The 24,702-nt window shown below is 35.8% G+C and overlaps 1 protein-coding gene across 1 annotated transcript in view; it reads left to right on the top strand.

Annotated features, from left to right (window-relative positions):
• Positions 1-492: 492 nt before the first annotated feature.
• Positions 493-24,702, top strand: part of LOC128996847 (E3 ubiquitin-protein ligase AMFR-like) — a 102,258-nt gene continuing 78,048 nt past the window's right edge. The window contains exon 1 of the mRNA XM_054422353.1: positions 493-939. Within this exon, the coding sequence (XP_054278328.1) occupies positions 658-939 (282 nt within the window). The 5' untranslated portion in view covers positions 493-657. The remainder of the gene's footprint in view (positions 940-24,702) is intronic.

Here is a 24,702-nt window from a genome sequence, read left to right as displayed (position 1 = left end):
TAATAATACTTGCATGAATATGAATTGTATGTCATGTGCGTAAAAATGTCTAGTGGGAATATATTTTGTGTATTTTATTTGTTTTCACTCATAAAATATAACTTCTTCATATATTAAAAGAAAATTTAACCACACTTTCCCAATACTGTAAAACTAAAATCTATATACACAATTCTATATGTGATAAAAAATAATGTGTTTCACTACTAAAGTTGTTTCTAGACACCTACGGTATTTCAAAATCTGACCAGAACATTTGTATTAGATAATCAGTTTTTTCACGTGTTTTACAGTTTAAAATTATATTTTATTAACTATTATTATCCATTATTTGCTGTATATTGAAATATAAGGAAACCAACGGGAAACCCTGAATCCAGTGTTGGCCAGCCTGCTGTGGAGAATTCGAATGATGCGATTGGTCGGCCGCCTTGCGACTTGCGTCTGCTCCGTCAAACATACTGACTGTCAGAGTTTCATTTCTCATTCTCACAACACAACACTAACTACACTTGACTTGACTGGGCACGTCGACAGCATACAAAATTACAAGTGTTAGAGTTGTGTTTTCGTTGTTGGTGATAATCAGTGTTTTATTTAGTAATGACATAGCCTGTCCTTCTTGTAATTTGTTGTGCTACTCGAAAATCATTCATAATGCCAGTTATTTTACTAGAAAGGCTGCCTCTTCCTAGCCTTAAAGCCTATACGGTTATCAGTGCTGTGGTGTTATCGTGTTCGGTATATTATGCTGTTCATGTGACAAGTGATCCAAGCTGGAAGAGCAATTCTACATCTTCAGTGAATATAGAAACCCTTGAGACTGTAAAAAATGATTCATATGATGTTGTTTTAGGACTGTCAAGAAAACTGTCAACTCTTGGGGTTTTTATAAAAAATATAGTGTCATTCATGATTCAGGAGCCTCTTTGCATTTGGGTAAGTAATGAAAATGAACTAATTTAATGCATAAATATTGCCTCTGTAAGGTGGCAGAATATGTTTTGTTGGATAGAAATAGGCCATGACAGTAGGACTATGTCCTACTTAGGCAACAGTAATTGGATACTGAAGGAATCAAGGAAGGCCCAGTCTTAAAAAGTAAATTAGCATAATGTACTTCCTTTCCTTGGAAGCTTTTTGTAATCAATGACCATTTATTCTGGTTACAAGCTATTGACATCTTCTGTCTATCTCACTAGGTTAAGCATAGTTAAAAATTAGGCTGAATTGCATTAACATAGGCCTACTAAGCTGAGATCAATGTTTTGGTTTGATCAAAGAGCTTATATCATGAGTAAATTTTTACATCACGGACACATAGGATTTTTAAGTAATTTTGACACATTATAAAATAAGACAGGTACTGTACCTACCGTACCGGTACACTGTTCTGCGACGGTTAGGTTCATTTAGTACAGTTTGGTCTATACAGGGTTAGGCAAAAGTCTGGAACCCCCCCATTAACTTTAAAACGAATCACGCCAAGGAAACTAAACTGAGCACACCTTTATATGAAATGAAAATGCACTTTTTGGTCAGTATAAAAATTTTTTCCGGGACCCCAAAATGGGGGATTTTGGGGGCAACTCAAAAATTTCAAATGTTAAGCCCCATCGAGTGACACCTCATTTTGAAGGTCTTGATTTAAGAAAACAAACAACGCAAACTAGAGGTCCCTATCTTAACCCAGTCAAAAATGGCGGTCACTTGAAATTTCAAAAAAAGCAATTTGGAAATTTGAATAAAAAGTAATAACCCCCCTTCTAAGTTTTTTCTAATGTTAATTACAAAGATATCCTTTTGGTGGTTGTGCAACCTTCACAGGTACTTTATTATTGTCATTTCAAAAATTTTGAATTTGCACCGAAAATGGGGGATTTTGGGGGCAACTCAAAAATGTCCAATTTTAAGCCCCATCGAGTGTCACCTCATTTTGAAGATTTTGATTTAAGAAAACAAATTGTGCAAACCAAACTTTGTCATCTACTTCCAGAGTAATTTTATTAGTTCACTTACAATTATTGTACATTGAGGAAAACCAGCCGCATTACTCGAAAAACCCACATTGGAAAACAATAACTCTTGAGGGCAACTTTCACCGGCTTTGACATTCTAGGACCACAACCTTATCAGTAACTATCAGACTGGCATTTGGGTGAGACTAACCACTAGCCAATATGGTATGTTTCATAATTTTACTGTAAAATGGAGCTGAGTGAACAAGAGCGGATCACTATACTAATTATGCGAGGATATGGTGACAGAATCAGAAGTTATGTACAGGTAAAAAACTTATTTAATGATTCTTTTCCTAATCGTAACCCTATTTCAAAATCAGTAGTAATAAAAACTGTTCAACGTTTTGAAGAGACAGGCAGTGTCAAGGACCGTCCCAGATCAGGAAGACCGAAAACTGCTACAAACGAAGAAAAGTCATTGGATGTTTTGCAATCTGTTGTAGAAAATCCCCATGTCTCAACAAATGTTGTTGGCCTAAGTGTAGAGATCTCCCAAAGATCAGTGCGTAGAGTTTTACACGACAGCGGTTTTAAAGCATACAAACTTCATTTAGTTCAGGAACTATCTGAGGATGACTTCGATCGTCGAGTAGAATTTTGCGAGTTAATGATGTCACGTATTGATAACAATACTATTCAATTAAATAACATTGTTTTCTCAGATGAAGCAACTTTTATGGTAAACGGAAATGTCAACAGGCATAATTGTCGCTACTGGTCTGATGAAAACCCTCGCTGGATGAGAGAACAACATACACAACATCCGGAAAAATTAAATGTTTGGCTTGGTATTGTAGGAGATAGATTTATCGGACCGTTCTTCATTGAAGGTAATCTTAACTGTGCAGTGTACCTGACAATGCTCCAACAGCACATTATTCCCGCTGTCCAGTTAGCAACTAATAACAGTGATCAGATTTGGTTCCAGCAAGATGGAGCACCTCCACACTATGGCCGGGATGTCCGCACGTATTTGAACAACATGTTTCCAAATCGCTGGATAGGGAGACGAGGGGCTGTCGAGTGGCCTGCAAGGTCACCTGATTTGTCACCACTTGATTACTTTGCTTGGGGCCACAAGATAATGTGTATAAAACAAAACCACAGTGCATCAATGATCTGAGGAACAGGATAGTTGAGGAAATTCACAATGTTCCACGAGAATCCATTCAACATGCTGTTTCACATTTTTACAACAGGCTAGGACATGTCCAGACAGTACAAGGGGAGCAATTCGAGCATCTTTTATAAGGAAATTAGGTGAGTAGAAGCAATAAAATTTGATAATAATTATTAATGTTAAGATGTTTTCCTACGCCATATTAAAAGATAGTGATTAATAAGAATTGTAACATAAATTTCGTCTAATAACGTTTTGCTTTTTAATAAAACTTTAGTACGCACTGTTTATTGACTGTTTATTGATCAAGAATCTTCATAAGAGGTTATTAAATAGTGCGATGCATTTTCAAGTGACCGCCATTTTTGACTGGGTTAAGATAGAGACCTCTAGTTTGCGTTGTTTGTTTTCTTAAATCAAGACCTTCAAAATGAGGTGTCACTCGATGGGGCTTAAAATTGGACATTTTTGAGTTGCCCCCAAAATCCCCCATTTTCGGTGCAAATTCAAAATTTTTGAAATGACAATAATAAAGTACCTGCGAAGGTTGCACAACCACCAAAAGGATATCTTTGTAATTAACATTAGAAAAAACTTAGAAGGGGGGTTATTACTTTTTATTCAAATTTCCAAATTGCTTTTTTTGAAATTTCAAGTGACCGCCATTTTTGACTGGGTTAAGATAGGGACCTCTAGTTTGCGTTGTTTGTTTTCTTAAATCAAGACCTTTAAAATGAGGTGTCACTCGATGGGGCTTAACATTTGAAATTTTTGAGTTGCCCCCAAAATCCCCCATTTTGGGGTCCCGGAAAAAATTTTTATACTGACCAAAAAGTGCATTTTCATTTCATATAAAGGTGTGCTCAGTTTAGTTTCCTTGGCGTGATTCGTTTTAAAGTTAATGGGGGGGTTCCAGACTTTTGCCTAACCCTGTATACACTTAATACTTAACTTCTTTATACTTTTCTTGAAATAGCGACATAACGAAAGTAGTTAGGCCTACATTTTAAGCCTGAGGTAGGCCTACATGGATGTACATGAGTGTAGGATGAGTGGCACGATCTTGTAGGCTTGTTACTGACCAAGGCTGGATATGTTCCTTAGACAGGTGACTGTTAATTAATAAGCTAGCCCATACAGCCAATGGTAACTCTAAGGAACCTACAGTTAGTTAACCTATAGTAGAATCTAACTTAAACCACATTTTTACCTTGTAATTTACGAATTGGTCTAATTATCAGGATAGTATTGCGGATAGTCGTAGGACTCACTAGTGCGGGCTTTAATCCACACCATGTAGTATCGCATCCACAGATCATACCTATGAATATCCACAATTCGTGACCTCCAAGTATCTGGATTACAGGACAACGCCACAGTCCCAGTATATGGTAAATACAATATATAGCCTATAATAAATACTTAAACAAAGTAGGCTAACTTAGCATTAATAAAAACAAAAACAAAGTTGATTTGTTACGTGTATTTTTTTTTAAGAGATAAGTGAAATTTACAAAGGCTTGTATTCGTGTCCTCTTTTTTATGAGTCTATAGGTAACTTAAAAAGTGGTTGAATTTTGGAAATAATTTTTTGTTTGTCGTCATCATCATCATCATAAACTAAACTGATCCAAACTTACCTTAACCTAAACGCCGCAGCACACAAAAACTAGGCCCTCTTCTAGACTCAATGACGATAACAAATCACCAATAAATAGGCCTACATTGAATTAAATAGACTAGTTTAATCAAAACATATATTAAATGTAAATTTCATCCTACCGGTAGTGTATAATATATTGTAGGTTCCCTGCAGAACTGTAGGTACCCAATAAAACCTCAAATTCATACCTATCTTAGTGCACCTAAAATTAATATTTTTAAGCCAAGCTATCCTTTACACATCTAGGGGACCAGTGTGAATCGGCTTATGCTCATTCAACACAACAGAGCATCGTTGGTAGAAGCTGTCTAAAGTTTACGTTACGTTTTGATGGTTCATCTTTTTTACCTCTTCTGAACATTTATTGTTGAGGTGAGAAAAGTTAAGTACCGGTAGGCCTATCTTTTTGATGGTCCAAAACCGGAACCAGCTGTCCGTAATCATTGGGCTTTTAATAAAATGGTCCTGGCTAATGAAACAGCTGGTCTTAAGTTTTGCCAGAAGCGTCTCGTGCGTCTATCGCTCAGCGATTATCGCTCCGCGTCTATCGCTGCCCACTGCTTTGCATTGTTTTAGGGTAGTCTATTTTGCCAGAAGCGTCTATCGCTGCAGCCGCCAGCGTCTGTAACTGAGACGCTAGCGTCTGACGCGGACCACTGCTCCTGGAGCAGACGGAGATGCAGTCGCTAGCGATTATTACTGGAATAAGCCTTAGTTTAATGTAGTCTTAGTTTAGTTGCTGACTTAGTTTTTGTTTCCTCAAATAAGTTTTGTTTTCAAGTTTAGTGACATGTCACAATCAAAGTGGGGATTTTATAGTGAAGAAGATGAAACACTAGATGAAACTAGTAAAACTTGGTCTCATCAGAGCGGAGGTGATTTCCAATCAACAATTTAAAATATCCCTCTTCAGGTCTCTTTAAAAACATAGTGTGCACTTCTTACCTACGTTTGCCCCTTATTTCTAATATCTCTTCATCGTCTAATTCCTCAGCTAACAAAGACTTTACTATTTGATTTTTAAAGCTCATTTTCAGAAATATTCGATTTGCCACCAAAGCAAACCACTCACTGATCAAATAATCGCAAGAAACAGACGCTTCTGGCAAAATAGGCCCGAGCGATTATCGCTCTAGCAAAACGGGCCTTTAGTCAGTAAAAAAGCTACACAAGGCATCTCACTTCGTTTGACACTCATCCGTCACTAATTTGGGTTAAAATTTGTACCTGGTTAGCATCCCCATCTAAATTGGTAATAATAGTCGTTTAAATCAATTTTGATTCAAATCAAACTTCACTTTTCTCACTGACAACCAATGTGTTTTTCAAGAGCCTGATAAGGGTTTCAACTATTTGTGATAAATCTGTTGAAATAGGCCTACTCATCTGAGATCTAGTCTAATAGATGACATGATAGGGATCATTGATGCTCAAAGGAAGGGTGTGTACTTGGTGTAGTTGGTACCACGCCTCACACAAATGTTCAGATCTGGAAGAGCGGAACCAAGTGTTCTTTAGAGTCAGCGTAGACAATAGCAAAATTAGTATTTCAGTTTCCACTTCAATCATTTCCTCTCGCTAGTTGCCCCGCTTGATTGTATTGTAAGTGTTCTCGGGGCTGCGGCTGCACATAAAAACCTGTATTTTTCTTTTGTCTATATTTATTAATGGACCAGTAGACCCCTGGTCTTTTTACCAAAAGCTTATCTCAACCTTTTGTTTTGTAGAATAATTAATAATTTATTGCCCAAAGACAAATTAATGTCATCTGGATCTAGAATCGACAGTGTTTAAGATTGAACCAGCGACCTCAAGACTTGAATGCAAGCGCTGGAGGCATTGTCTTGTTTAGCAATTTAAATTGTTTGTGTCAAATGATTCTTCATGTGAAGTCGATTAATTTAAAATTTATAAATACTGCTAATTAAAGTGACACACAATATCCTAAAAACTCAATTAAATATCACAAACTCTCTTGGAGATAAGTTCATAGAGAACCTTTTTTAGTCTAACATCAGAAACAAAGTTGAACTAAAAATAATAAAGCAAGTTATACGTATTGTGATGAATAAAGCTTATTTATTTTTTAAAAGAAAAGCAATTTCTATTAAAAGGGAAATGCAATACAATAACCGAATAACAACAGCGCAACATTTGATAATCAAACCACAAGGTTATTCCCTACAAACCCTTTAAAATACTCACAGATCATAAGTTTTCCCATACAAAAATAACTCTATCAAATGACTGAATAAAATTTGTTCCTTGACAACATTGCAAGTTCACACTCTATTGAACTTAATTTCTTTATTGATTCTGCAACATACTTTGTCCACATATTTTAAACTGAATGCAAGGCTAGTGTAGAATGTAGTACCGTAGGCATAACTTAGACAGTCTTGTAGCGTTAATACTGACTAAATCAGCTGATTCTGATCAGGGCCATTTAAACTTTTAATACCTGCTGCGACTTTGTTAACCAGAATTTCTGGATAGACTGTGTCAAGGATAAAAGTAAAAAAAAAAAAAAAACTAAAAATACTAGCTATGTATCAAAGGTATCAAGGACCGCTGGGTTCAGTTTTGAACCGTCAAAATATTTCTGACTTTCTCAGGATTGAACCTCTCACAGCACCCCTCTAATTCACGTTGAGTACAGTGGCCAAGTTACACATACAGTACGTACATTTATAAAAAAGTTCTAGCAGGGAATTGAAGGGTATCAAGGATTTCATGTACATTGTATAGGAGGACGTAGATCCTTATTTAGAGCTCGACATTGCTAGAATGTGTGGGAAATCATCCTTTGTTACTGTTTTGGTCAAGCAATCTAGTAGGAATGGGACAATTTCTGTTACAGCGTTGTGTTTCCATTTCTGTTAGACATCACACCTTGACAACAACATGTAGTAGTTTATATAGTACCTGTGTATATAGTCGATGATAGTACCCAATCTCTTATACTGCAGTGAAACTGGATATGTGTGTAAGCTGTTGTAGATTATTCTGTGAGTTGAGTAATAAAAAATACAAACTTCAAGTAGATTGGCACATACTTTTTAGGTTAAAGTGGTAGTAGTTATAGTGCTTGCCTAATGACTAATGCGTTATAATCTCGACTAAATTCAGAAGCTTTTTGATTCCAAACTGAACCCAGTTGTTCTTGATCATAGATGAGAAACAGATGATCTTAGTTGTTATTGATCATAGACAAGAAACAGCTGATCTTAGTTGTCCTTGATTATAGACAAGAAACAGCTGATCTTAGTTGTCCTTGATTATAGACAAGAAACAGCTGATCTTAGTTGTTCTTGATTATATACGAGAAACAGCTGATCTTAGTTGTTCTTGATTATATACGAGAAACAGCTGATCTTAGTTGTTCTTGATTATAGACGAGAAACAGCTGATCCTAGTTGTTCTTGATTATAGACGAGAAACAGCTGATCTTAGTTGTTCATTATTATAGACGAGAAATAACTGATCTTAGTCAGTGTCAAAGCTAGCCAAGACATCTCACTCATCAGTTATCCCACATTAATAAATGTCAATAAGCTTAGCTCATCCTTATATAATACGTGAAGGCGATTTCTACAAAACACTACTCCTCCGTTAATAATGGACGGATATTTACAAACGATGTGTCAGAATGATGTATTTTTTGTGTAGACGCCCCCTTTTACCAATTTCTGTGATAAAAGTCCTTGGGCTTTGCCCCACAGGCCATCATAGTCCCCATGTATTTCTTATGAAGAAGAGATTTTGTTTACTTAAACAGACGAATAATTATAATTTGTATTAACAGCTGTTCATAATAAACATATGATACACACAAGAGTGTTCGTTTTCAGTTTCGATAACGGGAGTGGAGCGATTGATTATGTTAACTTTGAGTGACTCTTTTAAGCCATCGGAAATTATGACTGTTAATTCGTTTTAAAGTAACGCCTGTACTACTTGGCAATTGCTCGAATTCGAGCAACAGGTGCACTAGTAGATTTAAATCCATTGTTTTCATAATTCTGACAATATTTAACACTGGTAGAGTGATCTTTGTTGTGGTGAAGCTATTAATTGTCAAAAAGTAGCATACAAATCAATGAATACCTCCAGCTATTAATTATATTTAACAGTATAATGGTACTTTTTCATACAATAGGGCCTATATATATACTGTATGGTCAAGTTTATTTATAATTTATTCCTTTTTACAAGTTGTTTCTTTAAAGGTAATTTTTTTTCTTAATAAAAAAAAAGTACAAATACATTTTTTAACATTGCAGCTCTATTGTTATGACTACATAATAAAGAATATGCTTTGCTATGAGTTATAGTTAATTAAATTAAATGTTATCAAGCGAATCATTCATAGACTAATGAACAATAATAACTAGTAAATAGCTAATAATACTTTATCTAAGTGTCAATAAATAAGAGTGATTAAGAATAACAAGAATAAATAAGATGGGAGAAAATATAATAAGCATGATAACTAACTGATGTAATAATTTCTTAAATTATTGTCACTTTATTTCTAGCAAAAAAGTGTAGCCTACATAAATCATAACCACGCATTGAATAAAGGTTGGCATACTCATTGTGCCATTCCAAAATTTTTAGCCACTGGATCATGTGTTAACAAATAAATACGACACTTGTCTCTAGAACTACTAGACAGATACAGGTATTTTTAACCTTTAATTTACTGTGCATTGTGACATGTGTGTTGACTTTCCACTACATAAACTAACCATATGCTGTGGTAATCCTCAATACTGTAATACAAAGTGTAGATCCTCTCTGCCTTGATGTAGAACTTAACTGTTTGTGTGTCTGCCATTTCTATTATTGATTCTTCACCTGTTGATTGTTCATGATGTCATACTGCAGTCTTGACCTAGTGTCTGCTGCACCTTCAACATCAGCCTTCATCGTAGTATTTTTTATAGACATAATCCTCTTTTCCAATCAAAATTTGCTATCAACGAATTTTACTGCATCCTATCATTATTGCTTTTGCGAGTTTCGTTATATAGAGAAGAAGTATGTGTATCTACAACATTCTTGTACTTAACATTCATAGAATGTCTTGGTAAGCCTTCAATGTGCATTTGCCTGGGAGTACTGTGAATTTTACCCCCCCCCCCCACCCTCTATACATAGTATATGGCAACATTATTCTATTTTCTAATGTACCAGTTGCTTGCTTGTCTTCAATTTTTTTTAAATGAGTTTAGGTTCGTAATATCCGTATTGAGTACGGTATTTTGATGATAGGTTGTGGATGTGTACAGAGCTACAAACTACACCTGTGGTCCGATTTAGATGAAATTTGGCAGGGTTCTCTAATCCATGGTATCTGAAGGAGTTCTTTAAATATTTTTCAAGTTTTTAATTTTAATGGTGATTTTCTAATAAAATCTATAAAATAAAGGAATAGGCTATTTAGATATTTACAAAAACAGCCTTAACAATTTTTATTGAAATTCAACATGAATTTAATTTTTTTATAATTTTATTTAATAATCAACATAAAAATAAACCTAATTTTTGCACAGCCCTTTCAACTCTAATGAAAATAGCACAACCCAATGCTGTAAAAATTACGGTGCAAAAGTTATTGCTTTTGATATTTTTCCCACAAAATATAATAGATACTCTCACCACTCTACCCATGATAAGGGTTGTCAGACAGCTAATGTGAGAAAGTACGTGTCAGATTTCTGATACCGTTAATTTTCCTTCCCTGTTGTACATAACCTAAATACTCGTGAAGCCTAATGTTATTTGAATGGGGAATAAAACTGACATGTTAAAGGAAATATTCTAGTAAAAAGCCACTTCAAGGCAATTGGAAATTCGATTAGCCTGCTGGTTTGCTGCGGCAGGGGGTATTTGTATTTGTAAACATTCTGTGATCCATTAAGATCGTGCTCTGCTCAGTTAAGCCGTTTAGCCGCCGCGCTGTGGTTCTGTCATTGATACAGTATTGACCGTGCGGCTATTTCTGGTTGTTATGTTTACGAATACGAACTTTGGCTGAGGCTCAATCGACTGTTTGCACGCTCCTCTCCTCTCGTAGTCCACATGTTGTGTATTTACTTGGCCCGATTGGCGATTTGTTCTTACATCGTTTGGCTTGAGCGGTGAACATGTTTGTACTCTAATAATACATAAACATAGTTTATACATTCACTTTTGTGGGATACGTGTCCAGCTGGCTGTGTAAGAAATTGATGTCTTGAATTTCATAACTATATAACTGTTTACGTCTGAAGATGAGTACACACTGTTAAAAATAGATTGAATTGTGCTGATTCTAGATAACGTTAACAGAGTTTTTAATTTTGGCTGCTTTAACGTGGATAATGTGTGTGAAAATCTTTGTAAAAGTATTAATAAATAACTTAATTTAAAAATGTTATTTAGGCTAACCTGGTTTGTACCATACTTAGACATACATCGTAGGGGCCTATATGTGTTTAAATATCAGAAATCTACGGATGATTAGGTATATTTAAAAATCTGTGTAAGTTATTTGACTTAATTAGGCTATAGCAAGAAATGTATTATTTTTTCATAAAATTATTTCACCAATAAATTTGTAAACGTGATTTATCAAACCTATACAGTAATTATATAGATCATCGCGTAAGCCGACCACCCATACAGATGCGAGTTGCTTATAAGTTCAGTTTCCACCTCGATGTAGGCTTTACTATATAGGATGTGATTAGTTACTTACCGTTACTGTAACATTTATCATTAATTGCCTAGTGGAAATGAGAAACTCTGCTCGTAGAACTTGTGTTAACCCATACTCCCTTCGAAGGGAAATGCCATCTAGTTGCAATGTTGGCTTGTATGTACGTATGTATGCATGCACAAAATCACGGCTTCGAAATTTCTTCAAATGTTGTAAATAATTTATTTTTAATTTAAAAATATGCGGGGAAAAGCTACAACAAAAAATCTAATTAGGTAAAAAAATTAAATTGAAAGTCAAAACATTTTCACATTGACCTCATGGGTTGCCAAGTAAGCATGTTGGTTGAACAAAAATAACAAGGCAAAAGTAAACAAGTAACATGTGTTTGTAGAAAGCCATCCACAGTCTACTAGCAATTTATTGAATGCAGTATTAAGGGGAAAATATCAGTTGTTACTATTGAGCAAAGATTACACTGAAAACTACTAAAATAGGCGAAAATAGTTCCGATCAAAACTTAATCCCAATTTTTAGCAAACTGTGGTCTTAAGTAAACAAAACCATATGTTAATTATACATGTTTATGATCCAACCGGTATTTTTCTAGTATTCGTGTGCTATTATAAACGAGTGATTTTTTACCATTGACTGTAAAATAAATTAATATTGTAAATTGCCAGGTTGAAATTCCCATAATAATAAATTGAAATTCCACTGAAACTTAAATAATAAAAGCCAAAATTAGTTTTTAATAAAACGTGGGTTTCCTTTATATTGCCTTTACACCGATCCATAGCTTGGTCCCTAGGTACTTAATCGTAATTAGTTGTAAGTTTCCTCAGTCTTTTGTGAACCACGTGATCAGCTTTAACAGTTTCCCCTCTCCCGGCACATCGCATTGAGATGAGAATGTAAAAAACAAACAACAAGTAGACTAGGTATAAATAGCAGAAGATAGGTGAAAGGTGAAGTGAAAGTAGTCGGGTTAGGTCGAGGTATCAACAAGTTTTTTGCTGCACATAAGACGCTATTATTAGAGCATAACTCGATCGTGTACAACTCAGTGGAATTTGTGTTTTACTGTGCAAATCGTGGTGTAGAAGGGACTGTGTTGCTTGTGCTGTTTTTAGACGTGTAGTTTTGTATCTCGAACATCGGTTCAAGGGACGGGTAGATCCACGGCACATCCACACAAATTGAAGGGGTTTCTACCGCTTTTCTTTAAGAGTGTTTATTGTTCTAAATTTTAAATGCAACTTTACTTTAATACTTTTCAATGAAATGGCGGCCATACGAATTAGGTATTTTAAACCAAGTATGAATGGAGATTAGTGTGAGTGGCGTGATCTTGTAGCCTTGTTAGTGACTAAGGCCGACTTATTCCTTAGACACAGCTTAAATAACACTGGGGTGTGCACAATGACAATTGTACAATATGAGTTTCTGTTTATGGGCACAAAAATGAATCATCAGTTATACATCACTAGCTGTAACCGCGAGCTTTGCCCCGTTTAACTTCTTAATTTTCAAGATGAGCTCGTCCGCATGGCTCAATTACGTCCTGGTTGAAGTTCGTTCGCTACGCTCACTCACCTTTAGGTTGGAGCTAGTTCGCTGCGCTCACTTGCCTTCAGGTTAGCTCGTTCGCTACGCTAACTCGCCTCCAGGTTGAAGTTCGTTCGCTACGCTCACTCACCTTTTGGTTGCAAATTAGCTGTTGTCATAAATTAAAAAAAAAAATAGTGCTGCACCCTGTTGGTAATCCTTGTAACTTTAATGCTATTGAACATCATAGAACAGAACCAACTTGTTTAATTGAAACAGCTGATAAGATTCATTAATTCCTTTTAAATATGAAAAATCATAAGGTTAACATGGGAAACTCCAGAGCCACTGGGGTGGAGCCCGAGGGTCGGATCAGAATAAAAACAACTTAGTTTTCATATTTAATACCTAAAGAATCGGTGTGCCAAATTTCAGCCTCCTAGGTAAATGGGAAGTGGGAGAATTAGTGATGAGTGAGTGAGTGAGTGAGTGAGTGTGTCAGTGAGGGCTTTGCCTTTTATAAGTATAGATTTAGGCTATTTATAGTGGTGTAGGATTGTGCTTAGTGACGTCTGGGGGAAAGAGGCATACATCTAATTTTACATTCATCTCTCTAGTCAATTTGGAAATTTTGCAGACCACAGAATTTGTTAACTTCTTATCAGCATCAACACCAGTGGCATTTTGTCATCGAAAACCTAAAATGTCTCTAAATTTCCTTATTTTTATGGATACGATGCTTGTCGCTTACCAACATAAAACCCAACCAATTTGAGAACAAACCCAACACACCTACAGTATTAGTTTACACTAGTGCACCTGTTGCTCGAATTCGAGCAATTGCAAAATGTTGGAGGCGTTATTTCAAAACGAATAACGGTCATAGTTTGCGATGCAATAAGAAATAATTGTAAGAGTTATTGTGATAAAAGGATTTTCCACTGATTTCGTAATGGAACTTTATATTGCAACACATGACTGACATGATACAGAATAAAATCAATTTTAAAATCAGAAAATAACATTGCAAATACTTCTTTTGGACTTTTTAGTAACTCCCAATAAGTGTGTGTTGTTTAAAATACAATTTTAAAATGAACAGCTGTTTTATTAAAAAGTATTATCCACAGGGCCAAAATGTAAACAAATCTGTGGTGGGACCTTTAAAAGCTTCTGGGGCAGAGCCCTAAGCGAATTTACTTTGTTTTTCTTTTGATAACTCATCTACAGACCAAGACCTTTCTTTGGACACCTCTACCAAGTTTCTACGCCCAGCCGTTCTCTCAAATTAGTGGAGACAAAGTTTCCAATTAAATATTTAGATTCCCCCATGTTAATCTTATGGGAGAAAACCCAACTTTGATGGAAGAACCTGCCCAAAGTAATAAAGATATCAAAAAACGAAAAACACTTTGCAAAACTACAGATCAGGGTCATTTTTTTGACACTTTAATCATCAAAATCGGTCCAGAAATGAGGGAGGAGTTCTGTTAACAAAAATCGGCTTAGCGTACCTATTATATATAGATAGATAGATGTTTTGTAAAATACATCCCAAAACTCGATCAACTGTTAAACTTGAGTTTAGAGCCAGTTTCATATTACCGTGGTCAACTTCGTGTTTACCTTGGTCGTTCCGCATTCGTTTCCGTTTCATCCACTTCCTGTGAAACACGACCCGTTCGCCTCGCGTGGAACCCCGAAATTGCGCAAAAACGGGAATGGGGAAGGTTTGGCTCGGATGGTCACAACTGGTCACTCGCCTTGACCTTGACATCGGCCGCTGCAACGGAACTGGTTGTGACGCAAGGTCACTTGTCACGTGGCCACTACCTAAACTGTCTTCGCGACAACTGCTGTAGCACGCTACCTAGAATAGTGCGGGGTGTTATATAAGACAATTGTAGCAATGACTGTGGTATTAGTAGACACCGATCTGTATGTACCAGCTGTGACAAGGTTTTTTTTTATTTAAGTAGCACAATGTTAGAACCACGTAAGTGACAGTGTGCGCTTTTGGCTTTTCTCATTCTTTATCATCTCAGAGGACAAGGAGAAAATTTTAAAATTTAATTTTAGGGAATTCAATATTCTTAATGTTGGTGAAATAGCAAGAAACGAATTTAGCAAACTTCAAAGCGCGTTCCAGTCACCCCGCATAGAAACATACAGTGCCTAAAACTGTTCTCAGTAGGTCGAGAATGATGACAAACCTATAAGGAAGTACAGTACGCTGAATCTATAGCAGTAGCAAGCGTTTAATAGACCATCGTTGATTGCAGTAGACATACACATTGCATCAGGTGATCACCTATGACGTCACCAGGCCAGTTTCATGAATTACTACATGTACAAAACATAGTTCAGTTAAAATCGTCAATATTCCCGTTTTCAGTTCATAAAAACAAACCGTTGTTTTCTGATTTCGCCCCCAAATGAAAGTGTTTGTCCTCTAACCATCCCAATCTATCTATATGTTTAATGAAAAAAAAATAATTCGTTTGCTGTACCTATCTGCTTACCTTATTTGACAAGGAAATCATGTCCTAGTATGATTTCTGGGATTAAATACTTAACCACTTTACAGGAATTTGATTAGTTTCTTGAGATTTTTTTCAAGAAAAGTAAATCCCTCGATTTTGTAATTTATATCCTGTACTGCTCCTTGGACAATAGTAATCTGTAAACTAATTGCCTTTTACGAACGAAATAATTCTTACATACTAACATCGTATACGTCAATGATACTGGGTGGAGGGTTCAATTTTTTTTAATGTATCGGTTTTGTCTCACCTTAAAATTCTAGGACGCTAGGTTCTTGCTCGGAATTGTTTTACACATTACTTCAGGCTAGGTTAAGAATGTTACGTGTATCATCACTACTGACTTTAAAGATGATAACTTCTGATGATGACTTTAGTGATTAGTGAGATTTTTACCCGGGACCTCCAGAAGTCGGGATCTACCACTAAGCCAGCAGTAATATTGAATCCACCATCTACAGATGCTCAATATGGATGTCATTACCGAACAATTTTTTCCCAATGCATTTTCTTTTTAGATGGGATTTATACTATAGCCCCAACTCATTGGGGAGAGAGGTGGTCTAGTAGTAGAGCGCGGGACTTCGGTCCCTGAGGTCCTGGGTTCAATCCCGTTAAATGGATTTTATCCAAGGGATAATGCCGCAACCCCCCTGGGCATTTTAGCCTAGAGTCCTACGGCACGCACCGTTAACTCCTATTCCTATTGAGATTTCCATAGCTGAGGTGTTTGTTGTGATGCAACTGTACGTCAGTAAAGACGTGGTTGTAATTAGTAAGGCCTAACAACAAATTAATTTTATCTGCAGTACAGTCGTTGTTTTCTTTGGAGTTAAGAGCTGTGTAAATAATACATTCTGGAATCACTCTTACTGCAGAATCCCAAAGAAATGTGTAAATTGGCTATCATGTCTGTGCAAATAAAAATCTTAGCAGCTCATATAATACTTTTAATATGTAATGCTGTATTTTAAGTTCCTAATTTTTAATACAAGCTTTGCTGTTAGTATTTTATACTATAAAAAATAATCTTAATTATATATGGAAATGAATAAAATTTTTTTGTTTGTTCATAACCCAAAGCCCCAGGAACTCAAATATATAAACTTTTGATTGTACGCGCCTTAAAGGTATTTTTGGGGGAAGGAGGAAGAGACATACTGTAATATGGGAAATTCGTTAAAAGGTAGTCTATGCAATTATATCAGGTTTCCTAAATCATTTGGAGAAAATCCGCTTTAAAAATTTAACTTTATTACAAACCTTACTATACAGTAACTATTCATTGTAAACTTTTGAGACTGTCATTGTCATCAGTAAATGTTTATTACTAAACTAAAAATAAATATTACAAAAGAATTTAATCTATTTATAGAATTTAATTTATTATTATTTTTATCAAGGTCTCTCTTCATCAAAAGTATTAGCTACCGTATTAAAAATGTATAACTGTTACAGTCGTTTTACCAAATATTCTGATAATTCAATTAACTTTATATGAGTAAGAATACACAGTATCCCCGCCCAACATGCAGCAGTGTATGTTGCCTGCCTTTTATCAATAATGATTGTGTTATCAGAAATGCGTTTGTTGGATGTTGGATCTGCTGTACAGTATTGTTGGCTTGGACGAGCTGAAAATCATGTATAAAATAAAATATTCGTCTGTGTAGTATTACTATAATCATCATCTATATCTTGTCGTGTTAAAAAATATCGAATTTCTGTTCAGATGTTTGTTCAGTCTTTGTTTTTCTACATTCAAATTAAAATTTGCTCTCTTTTTGATGGTGAGAATATTTGTAAAAATGCTATAGAAGACAATAAGAAACAAATATTTACTAGATTCAACTATTGGTTTATTAGAGTTATTTTCAATAGTTCAATGAAATTGTCAAACTTTGCGAAATTTGCTTTAAAATTATAAACAATGCAAATTAAATTCCAGCTTCAGTGGCTTTAGTAATTGTGACTTCAATAATAGGCCTACACTATTCTGGTGATGGTGACTTTAATATTTCTTTATCAAAAACATGTTCATTATTAGTGATTACTTACTACATTCTGCCTGACTGAGTCCATCTGTATTATCTTATTCATAATTCAACTTATTGCTCATTTCCCCTAATTAAATGCAAGCTAAAGTCAAAAAAATAATTACAGTTAAGGATATTGTATAGTAAGTCTTCAACTTTTAAGTGAGTGTTAAATGAGCAAGTCAATTACAGTATAAACATTATCTAATCCTCAATCGGACTTTCAACTACGAGATGACGATGTGTTTATTCTTCCTTGTTTGGATGATTAACCAAACACCTACTGGCGGATAATGAGTGTTTATAATGTTCGTTTACCTCTTATAATCGTCCACAACGACAACCCATATACGTTTCGTATTACGTTTTTTTTTCAGATTCACTCTTAATTGACTATTTAATACTTGTTGATATTTCATCTTTGCGTTATTCCTACACTAGGGGTCACGAGAATCTGCAGTTGGCGGTAGCCAATAGCAAGACTAGACTAGCGCAACGTTGCAACATCACTCGTTTACTACTTTTCGACACTAATTAAAATATACTAAACAATATTTTCAAATCAGCTGGTATTATTAAATTTGGCAACACCGCACTGTCCTCATTGGCTCCTTCGAAGTCACGTGGTAAATAGGCTCCTCCCCCAACTGCAGACTCTCGTGGACCGTACTGTAGAAGCGCAATTGATTGCGTGTGTGTGTGTGTGAATGTAACATAGGTGTTGATAGACCTGTGAATATTTATACCTATATCAAATGTTTGTGACTTCTCACATCCGTCTTGGGTTTGGTACGGTAAACAAATTAACCTATCTCAAACTCTTGGTTAGTGATTTAGATTACATGTGTGGTTCTGATACTGAAGTTCTACAAATATTAATTATTGTTGTTTGTCTCGTCGAGCTATCTAAACCAACATAGATTCTCTTCTAGTCAAAACTTGTTTTCCTATCCCCATTCCTATGATATGTTGTGTAGATTAATTATATCCTGGATAACTAAACTATGGTTTGATTTGGTTTCTGAACCCAGATACCTTTAAATTAGTCACTAATCTATCAGTTAATGATGCTAATTAATACAAGATCGACGTTAGATAGTTTCAAAAGTTTTTGAACTGTTCCTTACAGGAAACCTTGAGAAATGTCGCATAACGTTAAGAGACACAATTATCATTATTTTGTTGCAAAGCCATTCCACCCTATTATAACCTCATCTTGCACTTAAAATTGGATTAAAACACTCCTAGATCAGTCTTCATTTATGATACATTTATGGCTGTACATACCAATTTACGCATTTGGAATTACAATTAACGTTTAGGCAACCTAAATACAACCCTAAACAATCAAATCCTCATTTGTAGGCTTAAACAATCCAATTAAACCAAATGTATATGTACACCGGGTATGTTTCATACTGTGCAAGCTGTGATTAGTTGATTGATCTGTGAGCCTCGTCAACTAGACATGCCAATTTCACATAACAATCTAATAACTGACGTCAGTTTTCACAGACAGATTTTAACCGCAACACCAGATGCTATTTTGGCTAAGATTTTGCTATTGGCTGTATGGGCTATTAATTAACAGCTGTGTCTAAGGAATATGTCGGCCTTAGTCACTAACAAGACTACAAGATCGCGCCACTCATCCTACACTCATCTCCATTCATACTTGGCTTAAAATACCTACTTTGTATGGTCGCCATTTTATTGTAAAGTATTGAAAGTATTATGATTCCACAACAGTCATTTTCGTGTTTTTTTGTCGCTACAGAGAAGCTGTACGTTAGTGTCAACTCATCTGGATTAAATTTGTAAACTGGCATGTTTTACCGTTGTATAGATCAATTTGAGTGTAGTAGTAGAGCAGGACATCGTTGAATCCCATTAGTAAAGCTCGGTTGACCTATGTTTTTTTTTTTTTTTTTTTTTTTTTTTTTTTTTTATTTCTGCTGTTGTGTTTACGATGAATGTACGGGTGTGGAAGGGGCGAGACTCCGATGCAAGGGGATTTATGCCATAGATTGACAGTTTTTGTATTTGCGTGCACAGTATTTACTATATTGAATATATTTGGCGATAAAAGTTTAGTGTAGCTGGGTGGTCATTGTGTTCGTTTTACAAGTTGAAAGTCAGTAGCTTTTTCATACCTCTCATTTATCATTGGACTTTTAAATGGTCCTGGCTAAATAAACTGCTGTAAACTTACTAAGTCTGTTGCAAAGCTAAAAGACATCACACTCAATTCTATATCCATCCTTCCATCTTTATGTTAACCATTTCCACTCTCATTTTAATTTACTATGCAGGTCACATATATAGGCCTATATATTAACAAATGTTGTTTTTGGCCTCTGGGGACATCAAAATAAAAAAGTAAATCGGTCCCGGGCCTAGGTCTTACCGTGCCACCTACGATAATAGCTACTTCCCTATATTAAAATACGCTAATATATTTTAAATGGTTTTTGTGTCGAAAAAAATATCTTTTCAGAAAGAAGATCGTTACCTACAATTAGAAAGTTTGCCCTATGCAAATTAGGCTAGGTCAGTTAACACCACCTCAATTTACATAAGTTTTAATAGTTGCGTTCATCTTCAAAAACTAAAAAAATGTAATTTTCTAAATTCATAGTCAATCTAATGAACATGCAACAATTTGTAATAGCTTTTTCCATATCCTTGATTTGTTTAACTCCATCTCCCGAAACCTTGACATCTGATTAATCTGAATAACGTATACAATCAACAAATGTTACCTTGTACTGTAGCGATCTGCGAGTCTAACGTCATAGGGAATCATCGTGGTAATGTGTAGAGTGAAGGCGGTCAGGGTTGTAGGGTTAAGGTGCATTGTCCCTGAAGCGACTCTTGCGATAGTAGCTGAGCGATAGTAGCTCAGCGATAGTAGCTGAGCACTGGTTAGCGTTGTTTCAAATGGGACCATTGTCCTTGACGCGACTGCGACTGGAGCGGCTAGCGGCTGAACACAGCGACTGTAGCGGGTCTGCTCTGAGGGGAGTCAGAGTCGCAGTCGCTGAGCGATTTGTAGGTGTGGACGGGTTTTGGTCGTAATGTTTTCAAAGAATACAAAACTGCTTTTTACCCCTGAAGAAGATATGAAATATGTACATAATATTAAATCACTACTATTATAAATTATAAATATAAAAAAAACTTTTTCAAAATGCAACGTTTTTAAAACGCACAATAAAGTACATAATATGTATTGAATAAATACTTGACGATTTAAAGAAAAACGTGGGGCGCATACTAATTTTACAATTATCTTCACCTATTGAACTATTATTATCCATTGCATGCGCCCCACGTTTTTCGTTTTAAATCTTACAAGTATTTATTCTCTCCGCATATTTATAAATTATTTTTACTTTTTAGTGCGTTTAAAAACGTGGTATTTTTTAAAAATTATTTTTATTTATAATTTTTAAAATTATTTTTATTTATAATTTTTAAAATTATTTTTATTTATAATTATTTTATACTTTTAGCCTTTAATGTGTAAATATGAAATCTATTTTTCACCACACTATGATGTTTTTGGCTGTATTACATGCGTTAATTCGTGGCTGAAAGTTACGTTTTGCTGGCCATGCCAGCTGTCATCGTAATTTGGGGACCGAGCAGGTTTTTACAGGCCGGGGCTGCAAAATCAGCTGTCCGCTACTTACTTAAAACATGAATGCATTTTAAATACACAATCAAAATTCATAACATTGCAATAGAATTGTGTTATTGTCACCGTTGCCAAGCAACTATTTATTTTTATTTTTGCTGATTCCTCAAATTATTTCTTCACATAACCTTAAAGTTCTAGTTGTGTTGACTATCAGTGTGCATTATTATAGTGGTGAATAGTGGTAATAGGGTATAGTGTGGTGAAAAATAGCGTTCGTACCACGGACCGAAATGGTTTTGCCGCTCTCGATCGATTTACTAACTAAAAACTACCTCGAGCCGGCAAAACCTCATTTTCGGCCCTAGGTACGAAATATACTATTACATGGCCTGTTAATACATAACCAAACACTTATTATCTGTAATCATATGTTTTATCTTTCCTTTGAGCTGCTTATTTTATATTTAGAATCTCTCGGGAGCAGAACCTGTACCTCTTAACCTTTGCACTTCGATCTGTCAAATTTTAGTATTTACAGCTGACTTCAATTGATATATTTAGGCCTACATTCTTCCAAAATTTAAACATGAAAAATTTGGAAGCCTATGGGGCTTAGCTCTAGAGAAATATGAAAATTAAATGATATAATATTTAATGCATTACATTATTTATTAATACATTATTTAATGCATTGTCATCCATTTGTGAGCTATTTTTAAAGTTTCAATTCTCTAGCTCGTCGGGAAGTTAGTTATTGATTGCAAAGTTTGTACCGGACAAGAAAGTGAGCTAATAAAAACGTTTTAAAATTAGCTGGTGTCATGGCACTTATACAGTAGCACCAATTCACTCGAAAGTCAGCAAACTAATGAACAGAATCGCTCTAGAACAATCGCTTCTGGGACAATGACATGGTTAGCTACTATCGCTGAGCTACTATCGCTGAGCTACTGTCGCTCAGCTACTATCGCAAGAGTCGCTTCAGGGACAATTAGGTGAAGGTTGATATTGCAAATCTGCAACATTAGGGGAGGAAATGAGGCGCCGTATTGCGACATGACAATTGTAGATGTAATCTGTTTATCCTAATGGTCTTAAGTTGATGATCAAAAAACGTTCACTTTGGACATTTCACTACTTGTGTTGCAACTGTTCGTTCATATTCGTAATGTTTTATATGTGGTGAATTTATCTTCTTTGATTACATCTCAACGACTATATTGGTCAAGAAACACAATGATGAATAGTACGCCAAAAATGATATAATCCCTTTGACACAGTATGCAAACTTCCTGGATATATTTTTTCCCTACAGTTAACTGACAAAGCGGAATTTCTTGTACCGATTATAGCACGCAAAGAAGTAGGTTATTGCTGCATTTATTTACTTTTGCCGCACTCATTGTTTTTGCCGCTCTCATTGTTTTTGCCGCTCTCATTTTGCTTTTGCCACACTCCAGTATCCCAACCAAACAACAGAAAACAGTGTGCTTTTATTAGGCGTGTAATATGTGTATACTTGAAAATAAGTTGGCAACACCTAAAGATACTACAACTACGATCAGCTGTTGCAGTGATTAGAATTTCTTTCAACGTTCGGATTTAACCTAACCTAAAACGTGTTGTTTGTTTGAAAGAATTATTAATTCTATGCTTTATAGTAACTGTAGGAAAAATATAACACTAGTTACACAAATAACTATTGTATTTGTTTTCTATGTCAAAAATATAAAGAAAAACATCATGTACACATGCGTCGAAACACCACTTATGTACTAAAGTCAATCGCTTTAGTTAAAGTAATGGATGAATTTACAAGAGTCACACACAGACAGACAGAAACCTCTCTTTGTGTTTATGATGTTTATTTATTGTTTTCAGGCTTGACCTAAGGAACAAATACATAATAATATTTCCAGGGAGTTTGTAACAGCTCTGTACGCAAGTGTAAAGTCCTACTTGTGGTGTTTGGTTGTATCCAGTTTTAGAAATTACAGAAACTGGTTCAGTTGAGTCAACGACAGTGTGCTGTTCTGAAGTACTGTTTTCAATTACTTTACATTTAAACTGTTCACACTTGACATGATACAATTACAACATACAACATGATACAAAACTTATTATTGTGATGTTTCCAAACAAAAACCTAGGGGTAGTCAACTAGGGAGTATTTGTTGTATTGTCCTTGGTGCCTAGACTTTATAATTCATAAAACCATTACAAAAGTAGGAAGACAATTTTCTATTCCCACAGGGCACTAGTTTTAAAATTACAATCACTCTGTATTTGAAAAAAATATTTTGAGGTGGTAGGCCAAATAACTCTTCAGTGGCTGTTTGGAATTAACTAAAATAGCATTGCTCTTTTGGCAGGCAAATCCAAGATGGCCGTTAGCCTCCATCTTGAAAACATCTACAAAACCACAAAAAAAATTTCTGATATACACTATATTTTTAAATTACAGTACAATGACTTTGGCATTTAAAAAAATATTTTTGGATGATAAATAACTTTTCAACAGCTGTTTGAAATAATGCAAGATGGCCACCATCGTGAACATATTGATTGTTTTGTACAGATGATTATGAAATTATCGATCAAACATACACTATGATTTATAATCCGTATATAGATTAGAAATATGTCTAAGTCCGGCAAACTTGGACTATTTAATTTTACAAAATGACGCATATTGTATGAGGGTGAAATTTCTGTCCCTGGTCCCTCGACGCGTGTGTCGCTTTTGTTCCGCGGTTGAAGGCTAATTTCTTCACATCAATTTTGTTCCGGGGGTCAGCAGATAGATTTCGGGGCTGGGCGAAACATCGCTTTTGTTCCGCGGACATCTCTCTTGTTCCGCGAGTGAGAGGACTGCACTCTCCCTCCCCCAAATCCTCTCTTTTGCTCTCCTCCTAATTCTTTCTATCATAGGTTATAGGCGCGCCGCACCGTGTGAAAGCTCCCATAAGAACCAATGCACCTTTACCGAATTGTGCGGCGTGGCCGCCGCGCGGCGCTGTCGTCCGGCTCAAGGTGCATCCGGCGGTAACTCGCGCGCCGTGCGGCACCCGCCGGATCCGGCGTAGGGCTATGGGAGTATATGAGTCCTTTCACACTATGTCCGGCGCGCGCCGCGCGGCGAATTCGCCGCACGGCGCGCGAGTTACCGCCGGATGCACCTTGAGCCGGACGACAGCGCCGCGCGGCGGCCACGCCGCACAATTCGGTAAAGGTGCATTGGTTCTTATGGGAGCTTTCACACGGTGCGGCGCGCGCCGCACGGCCCAACCCCTACGCTGTCTCAATTTAGGCAAACTACCTGACCAAGAGGGTGCAACAGTTAATTAAGAAATTATATATCGTTGTTTCGGAAAATAATATATTTATTAATAATATATATTAAGTTATTACAAAACATATAT

This window comes from Macrosteles quadrilineatus, unplaced genomic scaffold (genome assembly GCF_028750875.1).
Source record: "Macrosteles quadrilineatus isolate MER2022 unplaced genomic scaffold, UCM_ALF_1.0 Scaffold_6__1_contigs__length_79288215, whole genome shotgun sequence".
Taxonomy (NCBI): domain Eukaryota; kingdom Metazoa; phylum Arthropoda; class Insecta; order Hemiptera; family Cicadellidae; genus Macrosteles; species Macrosteles quadrilineatus.
Note: the sequence above shows the minus strand (reverse complement) of the source record. Positions and strands in the feature narration are given on the sequence as shown.